The sequence below is a fragment of the Jaculus jaculus genome, chromosome 12 (assembly GCF_020740685.1).
Source record: "Jaculus jaculus isolate mJacJac1 chromosome 12, mJacJac1.mat.Y.cur, whole genome shotgun sequence".
Taxonomy (NCBI): Eukaryota; Metazoa; Chordata; class Mammalia; order Rodentia; family Dipodidae; genus Jaculus; species Jaculus jaculus.
The window spans coordinates 40,116,007-40,139,464 of record NC_059113.1 but is presented as its reverse complement, the minus strand read 5'-3'; the positions used below and the strand labels follow the sequence as shown (position 1 = coordinate 40,139,464).

The following is a 23,458-nucleotide window of genomic DNA, read 5'->3' as shown; positions in this document are numbered from 1 at the left end:
GGTTTGTGATGGTGTGTGTGTGTGTGTGTGTGTGTGTGTGTGTAGATGCTCACGAGATTGATGTCCTTCTCTTATTGCTCATATGCATATTTCCTTGAGATGGGCTCAACCTGGAGCTGCTGTCGGTTGGTGATCTCCAGAGATTCTACATACCCCTGTCCCCCACTCTCTTACTGTGGCTGCAGGCATTCATGGCCATGCCTAGCTTCTTTTTTTTTTTAAATGGAGGTTTATGGTCCAAATGCCCTCATGCTAAAGCAATAAGCACTCTTAACAGCTGAGCCATCTAGTTAGCCCACTGAATTTTTTCCCCGAGTTGTATGAGAAATATCATTGTAATTTTGATTGAAATTGTGCTACATCTAGTTTCCTTTTTTAATAATTTCATGGATGCATTTATCACAAGAATTCTACTTTACCAATTGCATACTGGTCTCTAGACTTATCTAGCTATATACCTTACATATAGAATTTTTAGTGATAATCATACCTTTAAAAAAGTGGTTTAGTAGTTTCTCTCAGGCTCTCCACATGGGATCTCTAGCCACATGGGTGCCTTTCCTTGGCTCTGTATTTCCCTCAATAAATATAATTTTTTTTTTAAGTGGTTTAGGGCTGGGAGGATGGCCAAGTTGGTAAAGTGCTTGCTGCTTAAGTAGGAGGACTTGAGTTCAGATCCTGAGCACCCATGTTAAAGCCAGGTGTGGTGGTGCATGCTGAACATCCCATCACAGGGGAGCTAGAAAGAGGGGAGCCTTGCCTCTTGCTGCTTGCCGCTTGCTGCTTGCTGCTTGCTGGTGAGTTAGTCCAGCCTAATCTGTGAGCTCTTGGTTCAGTAAGAGACCTTGTCTCAAAAATTAAGGTGGAGAGCAACTGAGGAAGACATCCAGGGTCAGCCTCTGGCCTCCATATACGCACACAAGCACTTACAAACATACAAATGCATATGCACATCCAGGCACAAAGACATATGCAAAAGAGTTTAGAATAATGAAATGTAGGCTAGAGAGATTGCTTAGTGGTCAAGGCATTTGCCTGTGAAGCCAAAAGACCCAAGTTCAATTCCTCAGGACCCATGTAAGTCATAGGCACAAGGTGGCATATGTATCTGGAGTTTGTTTACAGTGATTGAGACCCTGGTGCACCTATTCACTCTCTTCTCTCCCCTTTCTATCTATCTCTCAAACAAATAAAATAAAATAATTTCATGTGATTATCCTTCCAGTTTACCAATACTTAGATTTCAAATTGACTTTTTTCTTTATGAGCAAGTTTCTCCCAACCCTTCCTAAAGCAAAAGATTGTAAGAAAGCCAGGCATGGTGGCACACGCCTTTAATCCCAGCACTTGGGAGGCAGAGGTAGGAGGATCACCATGAATTCGAGGCCACCCTGAGACTCCATAGTGAATTCCAGGCCAGCCTGGGCCAGAGTGAGAGCCTACCCCAAGAAACAAAAACACAACAACAACAAAATCATAAGATCATAAGAAATTTGCCAGAGAGATTTGGAAGCACCAAGTGCCACTTCATCCAAGACATCTCCAGATCCAACCTTTAGGTAATCAGTATGTAAAAGACACTGTCCCCATGTCTGGATGAAGTGCGTTTGATGTCACATCTGCATCTAGCCCTGCGCATCTGTCATGACTGCACGTCTTGTCCCTCAATCGTTTCTTTGCAGTGGCACTGCCGAGCTATTTGCCACATGTGCCAAGAAAGACATCCGGGTGTGGCACACGATGTCCAGCCGTGAGCTGCTGCGCATCACCGTGCCCAACATGACCTGCCATGGCATCGACTTCATGAGAGATGGCAAGAGCATCATCTCAGGTAACAGGAGCTGGGTATAGTGGCACATGCTGATACCCCCAACACTTGGGAGGATCAGGAGTTTAGGCCATCCTGGGGTATGTAATGAGTCCGAGACCAATCTGAGTCAACTGGTGCTCTGTGTCAACAATAACAGCAGCAGCAGCAAACATCAAGCAAAGAAATCAGGTGATGGCTGCTGGCGGAGGTTTAGCCCCAGGCTCTGGCTGTGGTTTTGCTCCTTGCTACTCTCGTTTTCCAGTGGCACCTACATGTAGATGACAGCTTCAAGCTTCCTACCTCCTTCTGCTCTACCCCCCCCCCCAGCAATCTATTCTACTGGGAGATGTTCTGAGGTAGGAAGACCTACATCTAACAAAGTGCTTCACATAAAACCAGAAAGCTGGCTGATTCAGTGGTTAAAGGCACTTGCTTGCAAGGCCCACTGGCCCTGGTTCGATTCCCAAGTTGCCTGTGTAAGCCAAACATGAGAAATGGTCCATTGTGTGACATTCATTTCCAATGGTAAGAAACCCTGTTATATATGCATGCCCATGTGTGTCTACAGATAAACACACACACACACACAAATAAATAGATTTCAAACGATTAAAAAAAAACAGCAAAAAATATTCATTTTAGGGTTGAGGAAATGGCTTAGCAGTTAGAGGTGCTTGCTTACAGAGCATGCTGGCACAGGTTTGATTCCCCAGTCACCTATGTAAAGCAAGGCAGGAGTTATGCAAGCTACAAAATCATAAAGCCAGGCGAGATGTATCCATGGGTTTAAGAAACCCTGGTGTGCGTGTGTGTGTGTGTGTGCATGTGTGTGTGTGTGTGTGCATGTGTGTGTGTGTGTGTGTGTTTGAGTATACACATACACCCATGCAAATACATAAATATTTTAAACAATTGCTTCAGAGAGATGGATTAACAGTTGCCTGTGCAGTCTAGGGATCCAGGTTCAATCCCCCAGTACCCACATAAGCCAGATGCACAAGATGGCACATGTGTCTGGAGTTTGTTTGCAGTGGCTAGAGGTCCTGACATACCCATTCTCTATTTGCCTCCATCTCTCTCTCCCGCTCTCTAAAATAAATAAATAAAATCTTAAATAATAATAATAAATTGTTTCACATAGCATAGATATTTTTCTTAGTAGGGAAACATTTAAAATAATTTTGATTTGGATCTTTTAATGTATTACATACTGTGAATAATCAGTCACATTTCCTTCAGGTTATCCTCTTTGACTCCTATTCCCCACCCCATTCCACAGAGGGCTCTCCTCAGTGGAGATATTGGTCATCACTATGGGGTTATGAATGTGCCACTGGGTTCACATTGGGTCAGTGTCCCACAGTACACCTTCTCACTCTGTGGCTCTTACATTCTTTCTGCTCCCTCTTCCACAGTGTTCTCTGAGCTTCAGAGGGCATGTTAGAAGTCCTCTTTAAGGGCTGGAGGGATGGCTTAGCAGTTAAGGCGTTTGCCTGCAAAGCCAAAGGACCCAGCTTCGATTCCCCAGGACCCATGTTTGCCAGATGAACAAAGGGGCGTATGTGTCTGGAGTTCATTTGCAGTGGCTGGAGGTCCTGGCACCCCCATTCTTTTTCTCTCCATCTTTCTTGGTCAAATAAGTAAATATAAAATATTTTTTAAAAAGAAATCTTTAGCTAGGCATAGTGGCACACGCCTTTAATTCCAGCACTCGGGAGGCAGAAGTAGGAGGATCATCTCCCTGAGACTAAGTGAATTCCAGGTCAGCCTGGGCTGAGTGTGTGACGCTTCCTCAAAAAGAAAACAAAACAAAACAAAAAAAAAGTCCTCTTTAATGTAGAGCTCTTAGAAGCATCTTTTTTCTGCCTGGATGAGTTTTGAGGCTCCTTGGTATATACTGCCATCTCCATAGAGAAGGTTCTCTGGCTAGCAGTAAGAGCAGCTATTTAATCTGTGACCGACTCTGCAGTTCTTCCTGCGCCCTGGGGGTGTGTGATAGAGATGACTCATCCAGTGTTAGACACTGGGCTTTCTCTTCTTATCATTCTGGTGAGTCTTGAGTCTCCCAGGTATTCAGTGTCATTTGTAAAAAGCAAGTTGTCTAACCAAAAGTGAGAGCAGCATTGACCAAAGTGGATAAACATACATATTTAGGAGGGTTTGTGGTGTGCATAACCTCTCCATTTAACCAAAGAACTGTGGAAGCTTCCCTCTTGGGTCTATGACCTTCAAATACATAGGCTGTTGACTCATTTCTCAGTACCAGGCATGAATTCCCTGCCACTGAGCAGGACTCATATCCAGTCAGAGAGCAGGTGGTTGTTCCCATAACTTATCTGGCACCATTACACCCATGGATGCATCTTGCCTGGCTTGGTGATTTTGTAGTTTGCAGAATCCACTGTTAATTCACACTGTTGGTTTGAGAGAGATAGAGGGAGAGAGAATGAGAGAATGAGTGGGCATACCAGGGCTCTTGATGCCATAAATGAACTCCAGATCCATGTGCCATTTTGTGCATCTGGCTTTATCTGGGGACTGAGGAACAGAATTGAGGCCAATAGGCTTTGAAAGCAAGGGCTTTTGATTCTGAGCCTTCTCACAAGCCCTTTTAAAATAATTCTATTATGTTTATATGATACACACACAGATAATGTTGACTTTTACCCCCAAGCAGCTTGCATAGTACTTTCCACCACTATGAAAGCTAGTCATGAGGGAGATGGCTTCCATCTCAGTTCTAGCATCATCTCTCAATGTCCTGTGGCTGCAGCCTGTAGTGTCTTTAATAACAGGGTCTTAACATCTAGTTTTGGTAGGTAGCCAAGTGGTAATAGCCTGCATTATTTTGGGGACCTCATGGGCCTTCTTGACCAACATCTCACTGTGTGTGTGTGTGTGTGTGTGTGTGTGTGTGTGTGTGTGTGTTGGGGCATTGGCATTTACAAGCAACAACCTATGACTTTAGGGTAATGCTATCTCTACCTCAGCAGTGTACTTCCACCCAAACTCTCCCTCCTCTCAAGAAAGGTACATCTTTTAATTAGCTAACAAAGAGGTAGCTTTCTTTAGTACTCATTCATACCATCTTTAGTTTTGTGCATCTCTCTCTCCTCTCCTGACTTTCCTCTGTCCCCTATTAGACCTTTTTACCCCTATATTCTATCCCTCCACTTGCCTGTCTACTGTATGTGTGCGTGGAGGCCAGAGATTAGTTTTGTAAAGTCTTTTTATTTTTTTATTCATTTTTAATTTTTTTTTTTTAAGACCAGCCTAACCTTAACCTAACCTCTCCCTCTCCCTCTCCCCACTTCTCTTCTTTGCAAGCCTCATTCTAGCTTCCTGACCAGTATTATAGTAGGGAGTCTGTAATTCAATTCTGAAATGAATTGGAGGAATTACTCTGTATAGGACCCTGTGTTAGAACACATTTTGTTTTATGGAAGGTAAAAACCTGACTCAAACTAAGATATACTTTAAAAGGATATGTATAGCCAGGCGTGGTGGTACACACCTTTAATTCCAGCACTAGGGAGGCAGAGGTAGGAGGATCACTGTGAGTTTGAAGCCATCCTGAGACTACATAGTGAATTCCAGGTCTGCCTGGGCTAGAGTAAGTCCCTACCTCAAAAAAAAAAGGTATGTATATGTGTGTGTGCTTTTGCTGATATAGGGCCTCATGTAGCTCCGAATGACCCTGAATTCTTGATTATTCTACTTCTACCCTCCACAGTATTGTAAAAGGGAAGTTTTGAAAAGCTAATTTATGCCAGAGTATTTCAGCATAAATTATAGATATCATCAGCTGAGTGTGGTGATAAATGCCTGTAATTTTAGTCCTTGGGATGTGGCAGCAGAAGGATCAGGAGTTCAGGGTCATCCTTAGCTCCATAGCAAGTTTCAAAGCCAGTATGAGCTATATGGGACCCTATCCCAAGAAACAAACAAAACATTACAGATAACATGTGATTCTACCTCTTAGTACTTTAATATACATCTCTGAAAATATTTTCCTATAAAAAAGTACTTTTTTGGTATGTGTATGTAAGTGTTCATATGTATGTGTATGTGTGCGTGGAGGCTAGAGATTAGTTTTGCAAAGTCTTTTTATTTTTTTATTTATTTTTAATTTTTTTTTAAGACCAGCCTTGGTTGCAGAGTGAGTTCAAGGCCAGCCCAGGCAACTTAGTGATACCCTATCTCAAAGTACAAAGTGAAAAGAGGTCTGGGATACAGTTCACTGGAAGGGCACTAGCCTAAGGTCTGACATACTGACATGCTCTTTCCCCTACATGTCTGCTGGTGATCTGCACTCTCCCCTCAACTTAAGCTCCAGAAAGGTGGGGATGTTTATCCTCCACAGAGTGAGTGAATGAAATAAGCAACATCTGCATAGTATCTTCTAAGGTGCGTGTGTGTGGGCAAGGGGGAAGGAAAGATAAGGGTAATTAGGGTGGGGTAGAGGAGTGGGTGAATTTTTTTTCTTTCTTAAAATGTCCATTTTTCAAATATTTTATTTATTTATTTGACAGAGAAAGAGGGAGAGAGAGACCGACAGACACACATACAAACACACACAGAGAATGGGTGCACCAGGGCCTCTGGCCACTGCAAATGAACTCCAGACACTTGCGCCCCTTGTGCATCTGGCTAATGTGGGTCCTGGGGAATTGAACCTGGGTCCTTTGCCTTTGCAGGCAAATGCCTTAACTGCTAAGCCATGCCCCCAGCCCGTGGGTGTAATTTGTAAGTGTGATCAGAGTAAACCTGATTAAGAAGGTAACATGTGAATCAAAACCCTAGGGTGGTGGTGGTGGCTGGAGAGACAGCTTAACAGTTATGGTGCTTGCCTGCAACGTCTATCAACTGGGCTTGGATTCCTCAGCACCTGTGTAAAGCCAGATGCACAAGGTGGAGCATAAAAAATAAATAAATAAAACCGGAGGAAAGACCAGCAAGCCTTGTGGATAACTAGAAAAAGAAAATGCAATATTTGTGAGAGGGGACAGCTAAGACAGGACTGGGCCTGGCAGGAAGGCCGAGGGGACAGGGCAGCAATGAAGAGGGGACAGGTAGGATGTGCTAGGGTGAGCACGGAAGAGTATGAGGACCCTGGAACCGAGAAGTCAAGGTGACACCCACACAGAGAAGCTGACAAGGGGCAGAGAGGGGCATCCAGGGTATGTGATCTGGTGTGCGCCCGAGGCAGGGCTCCAGGGACTGCAGGCGTGCACGGCCAGACCATGTTAGACCCTCCCGACCCTGTGTTAGACCCTCCGACCCTCCGATTGGGGGGGGGGCAAGGCTAGTGGATGCTCTGCAGACATCACTAGTTTATGCCTCCAGCCGCCGTGGATTATTTATTTATTTATTTATTTTTTAATTTTTTGTTTATTTATTTATTTATATGAGAGAGAGAGAGTGAAAGAGGCAGAGAGAGAGAGAATGGGTGCACCATGGCTTCCAGCCACTGCAAAAGAACTCCTGATGCATGCGCCCCCTTGTGCATCTGGCTAACGTGGGTCCTGGGGAATCGAGCCTCGAACCAGGGTCCTTAGGCTTCACAGGCAAGCGCTTAACCACTAAGCCATCTCTCCAGCGCTTATTTATTTTTTTAATGAGAGCAAGAGAGAGAGAGAGAATTGGCATGCCAGGACCTCTAGGCACTGCAATCAAACTCCAAACATGTGCGTGACCTTGTGGCATGCATCACCTTGTGCGTCTGGCTTATGTGGGTCCTGGCAAGTTGAACCTGGGTCCTTAGGTTTCTCAGGCAAGCGCCTTAACCACTAAGCCATCTCTCCAGCCCAGGAGATTAGTTTTTGAGACAAGGTCTCACACTGACCCTGGTGCTCACACATTTGGCCAGGCTAACTTGGATCTTCCAGTCTCTGCCTCTCTCACTGTAAAAATTACAAACCGGTGTGGTGGCGCTCGCCTTCAATCCCAGCGCTCAGGAGGCAGAGGTAGGAGGATCACTGTGAGTTGGGGGCCACCCTGAGACTCCATAGTGAATTCTAAGTTAGCCTGGACTAGAGTGAGACCCTACCTCGAAAAACTGGAAATAAATAAAGAAGTTAATTTGTATTAAAAAAGGCTTGTAGATGTGCACCCCCGCACTCTGCTGTCGCGGGGGTGCTGCGGATCCAAACTCAGGTCCTCATGCTTACATAGCGAACACATCACCCTCAGAACCATCTCCCCAGCCCAAAAATAGTTTCTTAGTATCATTTTATGGCTAATCTATATCAGATTTCCCCAGTAGTCAAAAACAAATTTACTGGTTCACATCAGTGAAAAGATTTGTGAGTGCCTGTTAAAATGATGACGTCAAAAGTCCACCCCATCCTCTTTTCTTGACTGTTTCCTCCTCGTGGTCTCCACCTCTTTCCTAGGCCTGTCTTCTCCAGAGACTTACATAAGATATATTGCTGACAGAGCCTAAGGGGTAAATCTCAGCATTATGTTTATTATTATTATTATTATGATGATGATGATGATGATGATGTTTCTCTTATCCCCCCGCATGCCCAAATGTCTGTCATGTTGAAGGACAGTTAAAGACCTGTCACTCTTCATCATCTGCACCCTGGTCCTGACCGTTATCAGGTCACTCCAGTATATTCCTACCATGGCTGTCAGCTATTCTTGCTCATCATTCTTTTTTTTCTTTTCTCCATCTAGCAGCCAGAAATCTCTTGTAGAATTTCAAGTCATGACATAACATTGACAGCGCTCAAACGTCCCTTACCATCCACAAGAGAAAGTCCCAGCAATCAGCTGCCAGGCCCTGTGTGGCTCTCTCCCTACCTCTGCCTTCGCACTCAAACGTCCCTTACCATCCACAAGAGAAAGTCCCAGCAATCAGCTGCCAGGCCCTGTGTGGCTCTCTCCCTACCTCTGCCTTCGCACTCAGACCCCCTCCCCGCTCACCCCTTCTGCCATGCTTGTTTCTCTGCCGCTCCTCAAACACACGAGGCACAGGGCTGTAGGTTTTGTCTGCTTGATCTGCATGCTGTGTTGTTCCCCTAGCACCTCCCTGGCTCGCCCCTTCATTCTCTTCTTCTTCCTCAACTCTTTGCTGAAATGGCATCTGTCTGAAATCCTAAGAGGCAGCACTAAAGATGCCAGCCATGCTAAGACCCAAGGGTCAAGCTTTCCAGACAGGGGGAATAGCAGGTGCCACGGCCATAAGGTGGACATCACTTGGTACATGTGAAGAATAGCAAGAGGGTCCTTGTGCCTGCAGCTTAGCGCTGACAGGTGAGGTGGAAGTCGAGGGAGAGTGGTGGCAGGGGAGGCTGCAGAGGTAGGTAAGGGGCGGATGCTAGTTACTATGCAGAACAAACCGCTGCGTTTTAATTCTAAAACAGTTGGAAAACTTTTGGAGAGGTCTTGATCAGGAAGGTCTTAATTTGGTTTTAAAAAGGTCATTCCAACCCCTGTATAGATGATTGTATGCATGGAAGGCCTGGGAAGGAACTGATTACCTAGGAGAGAAGAGGCTGTGGCTTGGATCAAGTGGTGCCAATGGTCAGATTCTGGAAAGTTTTAGAAATATTTTATTTATTGATTTGAGGGGGGCAGATGATAGACAGATAGAATGGGCATGCAAACAAACTCGAGACACACATGCCACTTTGTACATCTGGCTTTATTTTTTTATTTTTATTTTTTTTGAGGTAGGGTCTCACTCTAGCCCAGGCTGACCTGGAATTCACTATGTAGTCTCAGGGTGGCCTTGAACTCATGGCAATCCTCCTACCTCTGTCTCCCGAGTGCTGGGATTAAAGGCAGGCGCCACCACGCCTGGCTACATCTGGTTTTATGTGGGTACTAGAGAATCAAACTTGGGTCCTTAGGCTTTTCAGGCAAACGCCTTAACTACTAAGCCATGTCTCCAGCCCAGATTCTGGGTATTTTAAACAACAGAGCTGATGGGACTTGTTGACAGATTGGATGTCGGGTTGGGATTCACGTGTGGAATAGAGAGGAATTGAGTCTGACTCTCAAGTCCTTGGCTTAAGCTACTGAAGGGATGGTGGCAACTTTGCCAGAGATAGGAAAGATAGTGAGAATGGGGGAGGAAGAATCAGACTTAAAGGCCTGGGTAAGCTGAGTGTGGTGGCAATGCCCATAAGCCCAGCATCCAGGAGGCTGCGGCAGGAAGATCGAGAGTCCGAGGCTTGTCTGGGCTACACAGACCCAAAGAAAACAAGCCACCAATAAGACAACAACACAAGGAAGGTGGGTGAGAGGCCAGTGGCTATTTGGAATTGTTAGACGATGCATCGTTGTATGGCGTCAACGACCAGGTGTGAGTGCAGGTCTGCAGCTCATGGTGGGAGCTGGTCTCCTTCACCTGCCATGAGATAGAGGCACCTGTGACAGCCTTTCCCATTTCCAGGTGTGACCAACTGTGTGACCAACAGGACAGAGGTCACATGAATACTGGTTGCCCCAGGGGCTGGCCTCTCCCTTCCATGACTATCACCTCCACCTCTCCCAGACCTCACACTTACCTTGGCTTAGGAAAGCATCAGTCTGTAGACTGGGGTGAGTATACTGACACTGCTGCCTGCCTTTTGTCTCTCGCCAGCGTGGAATGATGGCAAAATTCGAGCCTTCGCCCCTGAGACAGGCCGACTGATGTATGTCATCAACAGTGCTCACAGGATTGGAGTGACCGCCATTGCTACCACCAGTGACTGTAAAAGGGTCATCAGTGGCGGCGGGGAAGGGGAGGTATGGCTCTTGAAGCAGAACTTAAAAAAAAAAGCAACTCTTTGATTTAGAACAACTAACATTTCATTTTTATTTTTATTTTTTAAAATATTTTGTTACTTTTTATTTATTTATTTGAGAGTGACAGACAGAGAAAGAGGCAGATAGAGAGAGAAAGAGAGGATGGGTGCACTAGGGCCTCCAGCCACTGCAAAGGAACTCCAGACGCATGCGCCCCCTTATGCATGCATGCGCCCCCTTATGCATCTGGCTAACGTGGGTCCTGGGGAATCGAGCCTCGAACCGGGTCCGTAGGCTTCACAGGCAAGCGCTTAACTGCTAAGCCATCTCTCCAGCCCACATTTCATTTTTAAATACTAGGGTTCAGGCAGGGTCAAATTAAGATTTTTAAAAAAATATTTTTATTTCTTTATTTGCAAGCAAAGAGAAAGAGAGAGAGAATGAATGGGTGTGCCAGGGCCTTCAGCTACTGTAAATGAACTCCAGACTCATGTGCCTCCTTGTACATTTGGCTTATATGAGTTCTGGGGAATTGAATCTGAGTCCTTAGGCTTCACAGGCCTTAACTGCTAAGCCATCCCTCCAGTCATCAAATTAAGATTTTGATGAAACCCTAAAGTACATCATGAATTAATGTTCTAATGCTATAAATAGTCATGTAAATCTATATGTTCACACGGAGGACTTATAGGATACAGACATGAAAACACCTTGTATGGAATCGAGCAATGAGTGCAACTTGGCATTTTTCCAGAGTTTTGACATGCCTTTTCTTTTCCTCCAAGGACCATAGCTGGACCAATTGTCTTATCTTATCTTGTAAAGCAGATGATACTTTTTTTTTTTTTTTTTTTTTTTGTTAAAGCAGAGTCTCACCATAGCCCACAGTGACCTAAAACTCCCTCTGTGGCCCAGGCTGGCCTCAAACTGAGGGCAATCCTCCTATCTCAGCCTCCCAAGTACTAGGATTAAAGACCTGCGCCACTATGTCCTGCCAGATGATACTTTTAGAATGATTTTTAAAAATATTTTTATTATTTATTTATTTATTTTTGGTTTTTGGAGGTAGGGTCTCAACCTAGCCCAGTCTGACCTAGAATTCACTCTATAGTCTCAGGATGGCCTCGAACTCACAACAATCCTCCTGCCTCTGCCTCCTCAATGCTAGGATCAAAGGCATGTGGGCAGAATGAATTCTTTAATACATCAGGTGTTTGGGCCATTATTTTAATGCTGTTACATTCAACCTTCTCCTTTCATCACGTTGAAATGCCTGAAACACTTTTCATTCACTCCCTCCTACTCCAATTTTGTGTTTTTTTTTTTTAAATCCCAAAGCCTTGTTTATGTCTACACAGGGTACTTTCTTATCCTCTTGTTTCTCTGTTATTAAAAATTATTGTTATGACAAGTCATATCATTGGAATGACTTGTGAGGGAGGGGAATGGCCCAGCATTGTGAGTTCAGACAACCCAGGTCATGCCTGGGACGGGATTTCCCTGATGACCTGCAACACATGCTCACCTCTGTGGGTTTCTTCTTCCTGAGGTCTCAAGGAATGAATGACATATTTTATATACTTTAAACTTTTTTGGTTTTATTTTTACTCATTTATTTGACAGTGACAGGCAGAGAAAGAATGGGTGCACCAGGCCTCCAGCCACTGCAGACGAACTCCAGATGCATGTGCCACCTTGTGCATCTGGCTTACGTGGGTCCTGGGGAACCGAGCTTCGAACCGGGGTCCTTAGGCTTCACAGGCAAGCGCTTAACCGCTAAGCCATCTCTCCAGCCCCGCATTTTATACTCTTTATTTGTGCTGAATCTTTCAAATCCATGTGTGCATTTAACATCAGGGGTCCTCTCTGTCTGACCAGCCACAAGCAGCGCTTGGCCGTGTGTCTCTGCTCTCTGCTTACCGTTGCCCTCATGTTCTTACTCAAGTCCCCATCACTTCTGCCACACTCCTGTCTTACGCTTAGTATCTCTGCTCGCTCCCTCGTACTTCAGGGACATCTGTCTTGCTGATGCCCAAGATTGGCCTGGGCCCGATAATATGAATTGTAGGCTTCTTGTCACACTTTGAGAGAAAGAAATCATATTCCACACCTGCATTACTCTTTGCCTGCTTGGCAATCTTTCTTTTTTATTTATTTATTTATTTGAGAGCAACAGACACAGAAAGACAGATAGAGGGAGAGAGAGAGAATGGGCACGCCAGGGCTTCCAGCCTCTGCAAACGAACTCCAGATGCGTGCGCCCCCTTGTGCATCTGGCTAACGTGGGACCTGGGGAACTGAGCCTCGAACCGGGGTCCTTAGGCTTCACAGGCAAGTGCTTAACCGCTAAGCCATCTCTCCAGCCCTTGGCAATCTTTCTAACAATCCCTCCTCAACTCCTCCTTCTCTCTTCCTCACTCAGCAATCACAGCCATCTCCCTCCTAGAGACAATCCTCAGTCTTCCAGGTTTTAGAGCCCCGAGTTGCACTCAGCAGGTGTGCACTAAAATAAATGCAGTAGTTACTAAAATCCTCTGGAATTTCCATTGTCTGAGAATCCCCAAGCCCTACAACTCTACTCCCTCCTGCTAAGTGTACCCCAAATTCCTTACAATCCCACAACTAAAGGATTAGTGCCCAGCACAACCAAAGTGCTTCCCAGATCCTGGTTCCAATTCTGGGACTGTTTGTTGAACACCCACACACATTTAAAGATTTTTTTTTTTTTTCGTTTGTTTTTGTTTTTTGAGGTAGGGTTTCATTCTAGCCCAGGCTGACCTGGAATTCACTTTGGAGTATCAGGGTGGCTTCGAACTTGCAGTGATCCTCCTTCCTCTGCCTCCCAGTGCTGGGATTAAAGGCATGCACCACCATGCCCGGCTTTAAAGATTTTGAAGACCACCTTTGCCAATGACTAAATGCAAACATCTACACTGAATGGGGATATCAGGATAGAGTTGGTTGGGGTCATAACTTAGTGGTAATTTATGCAAGACCCTTGAATCTAACCATTATCCTGGCCAATCTCATAATAAAGGGAATTATTTTGATAGCATAGAAATGATTTGGGGTGCCCTCATGCTGCTTTGCTTATTTGATGATGTAGAAAGTCTTGAATTCTCTTCTCTGAGTTTATGTCCCTCTTAGCAGGTTCAAATGAGTTCAGCCTATTGTTACTTATCCTAACTCTATTTTTAAAAAATATTTATTTATTTGTGTGTGAGAGAAAAAGAATGGGTGTGCCAGGGCTTCCTCCCACTGCATATGAACTCCAGACACATGTACCCCTTTGTGCAACTGGCTTTATGTGGGCACTGAGCCACCGGGCTTTCAAAGCAAGTGCTTTAACCGTTGAGCCATCTCTCCAGCCCCCTAACTCTAATTTTTAATCTTGGTACTGGGTCACAGATCCATCATGGTCCTAGAACACTTGCATACAATAGTTTTTGCTTTTTTTGTTGATCACAAACCTAACTTATTCATCAGAAGCATCTGATCACATTACTGTGTCTTCTGGTGTGTCTGAAACACCCCCTTTATCCATGAAAGGTCATACCATAGGAACTAACTCTCCTTTTATTAATCTTTTTCTTTTCCTACAATAGAGCATCACACTGAGCACATTTTGAATTCTGTTTGTAGGTAGCTGTATTACCTATAAATTTAATTTCAGGAAAATAAACAGGAATTAGAAAAGATTTGCCATAGAAAGTGGGCCAGGTGTGGTGGCATGCATTTGTAATTCCTAGCACTCAGGAAGCAGGGGTAAGAGGATTACCACAAGTTCAAGGACAGTCTGAGCTACCTAGTGAAATCTTGTTTCAAAACAGGGGAAAGAGAGAGAGACAGAGACAGAGAAAGAGATAGAGAGGAAGAAATCAGTATTGAGTTCTGTGAGGATATAAACCATTGGTTTCAAACAGTTAAAACTGAACAGCTGATGTGAAAGTTTAAATATGGCTCTGGGTACCCAAGAAACTTCCTGATGGCATGAGAAATTTGAGAGCAGCGCTCAGCAGAAATAAGGACTCAGGTTTTCCGCTCATTTTAGCAGAGGCCCTGGCGGCGCTGATTCTTATAGTGGGTGTCTGACCGTGTTCTCAGCCTGAATGTCGAAGCCGGCATGAGATCATTGGTGGCCTCTTGATCCCATCTTGCACATGTCCCTGTCCCCCACTGCTGCTTTCCTACCTCACCCCATTGAGATGAGGACTCCCAATCAAACAAGTCCCACTCAGTAGAGGTGGGGTCTCTCTTGACCCCTCCCAAGTCCCAAGTTTGCATTGCTCTGGGGCCTGCAGGTGAGGGTATGGCAGATAGGCTGCCAGACCCAGAAGCTGGAGGAGGCCCTGAAGGAGCACAAGTCGTCAGTGTCCTGCATCAGGGTCAAGAAGAACAACGAGGAGTTCGTCACCGCCAGCACCGATGGGACATGCATCATTTGGGACCTTGTGTAGGTACCTGGACTGTTTCTTGAGGTTGGAAGGACACTTGGAAAAACAATGAACCAGGCCATAATTTTATTGAACATGAGCAGAGATCCCCAGGAAGGATTGGGTTGGTTACTTTTCTCACTGCTGTGATGAAAACCTGGCCAGAGCAGCTTAAGAAGGGGATGGTTTCTTTTGGGCTCATGGTTTGAGGAGAAACAGTCCATCATGGCTGCGGGGGTGGTGTGGTGTGAGGATTAGGGGTAGGCATTGGCAGAGACATGACATGGTGAGGCTGTGGGCAGGAGGCATGGCAGCAGGGAGGGGGTCATGGTGGCAAGGGTGTGAGCCATCTGGGCACATTGCGATTAGTCGGGAAGCAGAGATGAATCCTTTTCTCTCCTGTTTGTACTCAGTCTGCAACTCCAGCCCGTGGAAGGGTACTATTCACATTCAGGGTGGGTCTTCCCTTCTCAGTTCCACCTCTCTGGAAATGCCCTCACAGGCATGAGGTTGAACTTCTAGGTGATTCTAAAGCCTGTTCAAATTGGCAATCAAGGGTGGAAAATTTATTTAAGGCAACAATAAGATGATGCTCCTTGGCAATCCTTGGCTGCACTGGCTGTCCAGGGCTTACAGGTGACTATGAAAAAGGGATAGTTTCCAGTAAGAGGTGTGTATCACCTGGCCAATGGGAGAGTTTTCTGAGTGTACGCACTGAAGGTGACTTAACACACACCAACACAACTTAGATGTCACAAATTAAAAGGGGCAGTGAAAGTAGATAATGCTGGCAGCTCCTCACATCATCCTGTTCAGCCATGGATGAGCCTGCCATGGGAGAAATGAATGGGAAGGGCACAAATATGTCCTCCTGGTTGGCAACATCCCCAGGGACCTTTTACACTGTGGCATTTCACAGCCCCATAGATCAACACCAAACTATGTAGATCAAAGAGTAACTATGAACATCCTTGTGGGAGTAATTCAATGAATTTTCAAAGGTGATTTATTTTTTCCAATTTATAAGCTGTGTTTTTATTGTGGAATCAGACCCTAGCCTTTCCTCCCATGTATCACCCCTTCACCACTGTATAACTGTCTAAGAGAGGCTAGAATAAGTACAAAGATGGGACAAAGGTAGCTATGCTTGGCCAAAGAACATGACTTTAAAAAAATTATTTATTTGCAAGGAGAGGAGAGAGAGAATATGAAAGAAAGGAAATGGGTGTATCTGCAAATGAACTCCAGACACAGGTGCCATTTTGTGCATTTGGCTTTACATGGGTACTGGGAAACTGAACTCAGGACACCAGGCTTTGTAAGCAAGTGCCTTTAACCACTGAACAGTCTTCCCAGCCCACTTTTTTCCTTTGAGATGGGGTATCACTGTGTTGCTTAGGCTAGCCTTGAACTTGTGGAGTCCCACAGTCCACTGTCAGCCTCCAATAGCTAGGATACAAGTATGGGAAGGAAATGAGGACTGAAGGCACTGAAAGAACATTTCCTTATTTCATACATTAAAGCAAAGACAAAGCAAGCTCCTGGTGTCCAGCTCAGCCCGTCGCCAACTTGGACAGGAGGACCCTAGAGATTAAGTGTAGACTTCAATCCAGCAGGTTTAAAGAAGCATCTCTGCTTCTGTATTTCTTTTTAATTTTTTTAAAAAATATTTATTTTTAAAATTATATTTATTGGGGGGAATGTGTGGGTACACTAAGGCCTCTTGCCACTGCAAACAAACTCCAGATGCATGCTTCACTTTGGAGTGCTTGTGTATCTGGCTTTATATGGACATTAGGGAGTTGAACTGGGCCAGCAGCCTTTGTAAGCACATGCCTTCAACCACTGAGACATCTCTCCAGCCCTGTTCCTGCATTTCTAACACGCTCACAAACTATGCTTCTGGTCCAAGGCACATTCCTGTAGAAGGGATTTGTCTATGCATGACCTTCCCATAGAGATCATGTGTAACGCTTAGAAGAGGTGTCTAAACTTCTTTCAGTGGATGGTTTGTGACTGACTCAAAGCTTTAATGACCTTCTGTTGTGTAGCTGGAATATTTAATTTGTGCCAAAAATCTTCAAAAGTTCTCAGCTCGGATATCATGTTTGAAAGCTTCCATTATGAGAAGAGATTGCAGTTTTTAGCCAGGAATCTGGCCTCTACGATGATGATCAGCACATCATCTATATATTTTTTGGCCCAGGTTCAATGTACCTAAACTAAAAATCCCAAATTCTATAAAATCTGAAACTTTTATTTCTTTTCTTTTCTTTTTTTTTTCTAGGCAGGGCCTCACTCTAGTCCGGGCTGATCTGGAACTCACTCTGTTGTCTCAGGCTGGCCTGGAACTCATAGTAATCCTCCTACCTCTGCTTCCTGAGTGCACTACCACACCTAGCTACAAGTTGGTTTATTGTTTTATTTATTTATTTTTAGCACCATGTTAACACTCAAAAAGTTTCACATTTTAGAGCATTTCAGATTTTAAGATTAGAAATATTTACCTAGGCTATATTATACTTTTAAACTTCCCAAATTCTGAAGTATTAAAGTCTTCTAGGCACAAGAATTTTGGCTAAGGGACACTCAACCTATCTTCGTATCTAAGACAGAAACTCTCAAACTCTTGCACACAACACTGTGCTGGAAGGCTGGATTCAAATGCAGATCTTTGCGCTTCATCTAAACCTTCTGAATCCAGATTTTTTTGTGTGTGTGTGTGTGGGGGTAAAGTCCATTAAAAAATTCTTCCCTATACTTTTCCATTTAGTTTACAGAGAGTGATATTTGGCTCCAAATGGAAGCCTTGAGAATCAAATACATTGTGTAGGAGGCTGTAGGTTGGTTCTGAGGTCAGCTTCTCCTACTTCCTTCTCACTGGAACTTAAAATTCTTTTTTTTTTTTTTTTTTTTTTTTTTTTTGGTTTTTTGAGGTAGGGTCTTACTCTTGCCCAGGCTGACATGGAATTCACTATGGAGTCTCAGGGCGGCCCTGAACTCATGGTGATCCTCCTACCTCTGCCTCCTGAGTGCTGGGATTAAAGGCGTGTGCCACCACGCCCGGCTTAAAATTCTTAATTTTAATGGTTTGTCTTTAAAAGGGGGCTCCAACATCTGCCCGTGTCTTCTGACTGCCACTGGCAGATGAGGTAGGAGGACACAGGAGCAGAGGAGTGCAGTAAGCCAGAAGTCTGTTTTGAAGAAATTCACGCTGAAGAGCGCTGAGCACTGTGAGAAGCTTCAGATAAATAAACCAGCCCTCTTCAGGCTTGCACCAAATGTAGATTGCATACCAAATTCATTTTCTAGGCAAGAAAGCATTTCAATCTACTTTCTAGGCGTCTCAGGAGGAATCAGATGATCCTGGCCAACACCTTGTTCCAGTGTGTTTGTTATCACCCCGAGGAATTCCAGATCATCACCAGTGGCACAGACAGAAAGGTAAGCACCGCTGGCCTTCCCATCCCAGAGCCCCGAGTCTGCAGAGTCAGTCAGCTGTGAACAACTGCACAGGTTGGGGAAAATTGTTTCTGTACTGAACATGTACAGACTGTTTCCTTGTCACTGTTTCCTAAACAACAGAGTATAACAACTCTTCATATAGCATTTATGTTATATTCGGTATAACAAATAATGGTTTAAGGCACATAGGAGGATATAAATAGGCTATATGCAAATACTATGCCATTTTTAAAATTTTTATTTTTTATTGACAACTTCTGTACTTACAGACAATAACCATAATATTTCCCTCCCTTCCCCTTCACAACTCTGCTCTTCAGCATATCCCCTTCCTCTCTCCATTAGTCTCTCTCTCTCTCTCTCTCCTTTTTTTTTTTTTTTTGTTTTGTTTTGTTTTTCAAGGTAGGGTCTCACTCTAGCCAGGCTGACCTGGAATTAACTATGTAGTCTCAGGGTGGCCCCGAACTCAAGGCGATCCTCCTACCTCTGCCTCCCGACTACTGGGATTAAAGGTGTGTGCCACCAAGCCCGGCTTTCTCCATTAGTCTCTCTTTTAATTAATGTCATCATCTTTTTCTCCTATTATGATAGTCTTGTGTACATACTGCTAGGCACTTTGAGGTCATGGATATTGAGGCCAATTTCTGTCTGGACAGTTGCATTGTAAGGAGTGGTACCCTTCCTTTGGCTCTTACATTCTTTCCGCCACCTCTTCCACAATGGATGCTGAGCCTTGGAGGGTGTGATAGAATGTTTGAGTGCTGGACACTCCTCCTTCCATTCTTCTCAGCACTGTGTTGCCTTTTGGGTCATCCCAATGTTTACTGCCATCTGAAAAGAGAAGCTTACTATGCCATTTTTTTAAGAAGGGACTTGAGCATCCTTGAGTTTTGATACCCATAGGGAAAGGGGTGTCTTGGAACCAGTCCTAATGGATGGTACCCAGGGACTACAGTGACAGTGTAGACAAGAGTCTTCCCTTTTCAGCACCTGTCCCTCATTTCTCCCAAGAGGGGACCACGATTATCAGTTTGCCTTTAAATCCTACCCTTTGGAATATGGTGTTGCTTTGCACCAGAAAGGCAAGTATGTAGGTGTGTTGGGGAGGGTGGGGAGGGGTGAGGTGAAGAAGGGAGACTGGGGCGGAGTCCGCGGACCACTTGGTCTCCAGAACTGGCTGGCAGGGCCCATTGCTCCTCACTCCCCACCCCGGGCCCTTGCTTTGCTGTCTCCCTCTAAGCACATCAAAGGCTGTTGTGTTCTCTTATTTCATATTTTCTACACACCCAGTCTGCTTTGACTTACCAAAAGCTCTTTCTGTCACAATGCAGGCTTATCAGCACATCAACAGTTCCTTAAATAGCATGCAGATTTAAAAACCAATACTAAAAATATTAAAATGGTTTCTCCACCTCCTGCCATGGCCTATTTATAATTCTAGCCAATACCCTCCTGTGGTGGTGTATTTTTGCTGTCATCTCTATAAAGGGGAAACATCTTTTGTTAGCATGATTATGGGTGATTCTACTGAAATGAATCTTGCCTAACGCCCCTCTCCTGAATTCCAGATTGCTTACTGGGAAGTATTTGATGGGACAGTCATCAGAGAACTGGAAGGTTCCTTGTCTGGGTCAATAAATGGTATGGATATCACAGAGGAAGGAGTGCACTTTGTCACAGGTTAGTCCTGGGATAAGAAAAGAAACCAAAGTTGGCTTATTACTAGGGAAACATAGAACTCTTAGGCGGGAAGCATGTAGAGGAGCTGGTAAAAAGGTCTTAAGGACACCTTGATTAGATTCATCCCTGAACACAACTTGCATGGCTAGAACAGTCCAAAAATAACATTTCATTGAGAGGAAAGCTTTGCCCAGAACCCTTAAAAGGCTTTAGTAAAAGCTAGAATTTATATTGCTAGAAAATGGAGTGAGCGCCAAAGTTAGAAATGAGCCTTTAAATGTCTTAGGTCTTCTAGTTACTTTCTTCTGCAATTTTTTTTTTTTCTTTCCCAAGGTAGAATCTTGCTCTCTAGCCCAGATTGACCTGGAATTCACTATATAATCTCAGGGTGGCCTCAAACTCACAGTGATCCACCTACTTCTGCCACCCTAGTGCTGGGATTAAAGGCATGTGACACCAGTTTTACTTGACAATAAAAATTTATGTATGTTGGGCTAGAGAGATGGCTTATTGGTTAAGCGCTTGCCTGTGAAGCCTAAGGACCCCTGTTCGAGGCTCGATTCCTCAGGACCCACATTAGTCAGATGCACAAGGGGGCGCACGCATCTGGAGTTCGTTTGCAATGGCTGGAGGCTCTGGCGTGCCCATTCTCTCTCTCTTTCTCTCTGTCTCTCTCTCTCTGCCTATTTCTCTGTCTGTTGCTCTCAAATAAATAAATAGACAAAAAAATTATGTCTGTGGTAAATTTGAAGGGGGGGGGCAACATAAAGAAAAATCACCATTCCATCCCAGAACCAACCACTAGAGACAGTGTAATTCCTCTCAGTCCAGAGGTGCACAGGTATATATATGTCCAGCTTTGCATTTTTTTCTTTTGTTTCTTTGTCTTATTTTGAGATAAAGTCTTGCTATGTAGCTTAGGTTGGCCTTGAACTTGTTATCTCTCACCTGAGTCACCTGAGTGCTGAGAAGACAGAGGGGCCACCATTCCAGCTCCTCTGCTATTTTACACTCCAGTCATAATGGTAGTTTTTTTCTTTTCTCAACTGAATGATGTGATGTCTTACCCTCCTCCTACCCCACAAATGAATTAATATTTTAAAATATATTTTATTTTTATTTTATTTATTTGAGAAAGAGAGAAAGTGGCAGAGAGAGAAAGAGAAAGACAGAAAGGGAGAATGGGCATCCACTACAAACAAACTCAAGATGCATGTACAACCCTGTGAATCTGGCTTATGTGGGTCATGGGGAACTGAACCTGGATCCTCTAGCTTTTCAGGCAAGTGCCTTAACCACTAAGTCATATTTCTAGCCCTTAATGGACATTCTGTGAGAGCATTTACCAAACAACATAATGAATGAAACATCAATATAATTTCCAGCAAGGCTCTTTGATTCTCCAGGATATTAAAAAATGTACACGAAGCCAGGTGTGGTGGCGCACGCCTTTAATCCCAGCACTCAGGAGGCAGAGGTAGGAGGATCACCGTGAGTTCGAGGCCACCCTGAGACTCCATAGTGAATTCCAGGTCAGCCTGGGTTAGAGTGAGACCCTACCTCAAAAACAATCAAACAAATAAAAAAGTACATGAATTAAAGGTCCACAAATAAGCTGGGCTTGGTGGTGTGTGCCTTTAGTCTGGGCACTCAGGAGGGTGAGGAAGGAGGAGCAGCATGCAGTTGAGGCCAGCCTATGGGTACAGAGTGAATTTCAGGTTAGTCTGAGTTAGACTGAGCCCTGACTTGCAAAAACAAAAACGTCCTACAGATATATTGACTTAAAGGAAGCTGTCTCCAATCATGCATGTGTATACGTGTGTACCTATTTAGAGAAGACTGGGAGGAACTAAACTGCCTTTAGTAGTTATTTCTGCAGTGGGATGGTGATTTTTCCCTAGATCCCTGCATTGTTCAAACTTACAACATACATTTTTATGGTCAAGTAAAAGTGATGGCACACTCCTCTAATCCCAACATTTGGAAGACAGAGAGGTAGGAAGATCACTGTGAGTTCGAGGCCAGCCTGAGACTCCATAGTGAATTCCAGTTCAGCCTGAGCTAGAGCAAGACCGTACCTCGAAAAACCATACACACAAAAAAGAGAGAGCATTAAAAATATGGATTTTTCTTCAAGTTGGTACATGGACAATGTGTTGGGAAAGATGTGAAAGCAGACAGTTTCTTTCTACACAGTGACAGAAAAGTGTAACTATTTTTCAGGTGGACATGACCATCTGGTCAAAGTTTGGGATTATAACGAGGGTGAGGTGACTCACGTTGGGGTGGGACACAGCGGCAACATCATGCGCATCAGGATAAGTCCTGGAAATCAGTACATCATCAGCGTGAGCGCGGACGGAGCCATTTTGCGGTGGAAGTACCCCTTTACCTCCTGAAACCAGCCGCAACTCCCGAGCCCCCGCCGAACCGTCCTGTGCAAGTCCAAGCTGGGTAACTCCAACAGTAGTCTTGATTTCTTTTTTTCTTCCTTGCTAAAAATATTTTATCTCAAAGTTTTTTTCTTCCTTTTATAGAATATATTTTACATTCTTAAATTGTACATTAAAATTGAAATAATTTGTCCTGTGTGAAATGTTTTGACTTTTTATTAATAAATTCTCAGTTTCTGTTTTCTGGTCATAATCTTTTCTTTTTTTTGTGACTCTTCTTAAGCCACAGACATTCCTCATGTTCCATCCACACTCTGAGAGCACTGCTATTTTCTTCTAGCAATAGGTGAGGTGAATTTATTTTCTGTGTGTGTGGTGCTGGGGATGGAATCCAGTACCTCGCACATATAGGCCGGTACTGTGCTTCTGAGCTACATCCTTAGCTAAATATACCTTTAAAATTTTTTTTGTTTATTTTTATTTATTTGAGAGCAACAGAGAGAGAAAGAGGCAGAGAGAGAGAGAGAGAGAGAGAGAGAGGGTGGGGGGGAGATAGAATTGGTGCGCTAGGGCCTCCAGCCACTGCCAATGCGTGCACCCCCTGATGCATTTGGCTAACGTGGATCCTGGGGAATATAGCCTCGAACCGGGGTCCTTAGGCTTCACAGGTAAGCACTTACCACTAAGCCATCTCTCCAGCTCCAAATATACCTTTTAAAACATAGGTTTGTTACTTGTGGTCTCTATCTGGGTTTACTGGGCTCTGGGTGTCTTACTCAAAGAGCTGAATGAAGGTGCATTGGGCGTGGAAGCAGCAGGAGACTTTATTAAGAACAAAGTGATAGTGAAGGCTTGAATTCACTGCCAACGGGGTTGGAGGGCCAACTGAGTTGAAAATACTCTGAGATCCTGATTATTGCCTGGGGTTGTTT

The 23,458-nt window shown here is 44.3% G+C and overlaps 1 protein-coding gene across 2 annotated transcripts in view; it reads left to right on the top strand.

The window, feature by feature from the left end:
* Cfap52 (cilia and flagella associated protein 52) overlaps positions 1-22,592 on the top strand; it is a 65,165-nt gene extending 42,573 nt beyond the window's left edge. For both annotated transcript variants that reach the window (XM_045131626.1, XM_004663141.2), the window contains 6 exons: positions 1,683-1,831; positions 10,410-10,555; positions 14,857-15,008; positions 18,330-18,432; positions 20,022-20,133; positions 22,357-22,592. In XM_045131626.1, the coding sequence (XP_044987561.1) occupies positions 1,683-1,831; positions 10,410-10,555; positions 14,857-15,008; positions 18,330-18,432; positions 20,022-20,133; positions 22,357-22,532 (838 nt within the window). In that variant the 3' untranslated portion in view covers positions 22,533-22,592. The remainder of the gene's footprint in view (positions 1-1,682; positions 1,832-10,409; positions 10,556-14,856; positions 15,009-18,329; positions 18,433-20,021; positions 20,134-22,356) is intronic.
* The last annotated feature ends 866 nt before the right edge of the window (positions 22,593-23,458 follow it).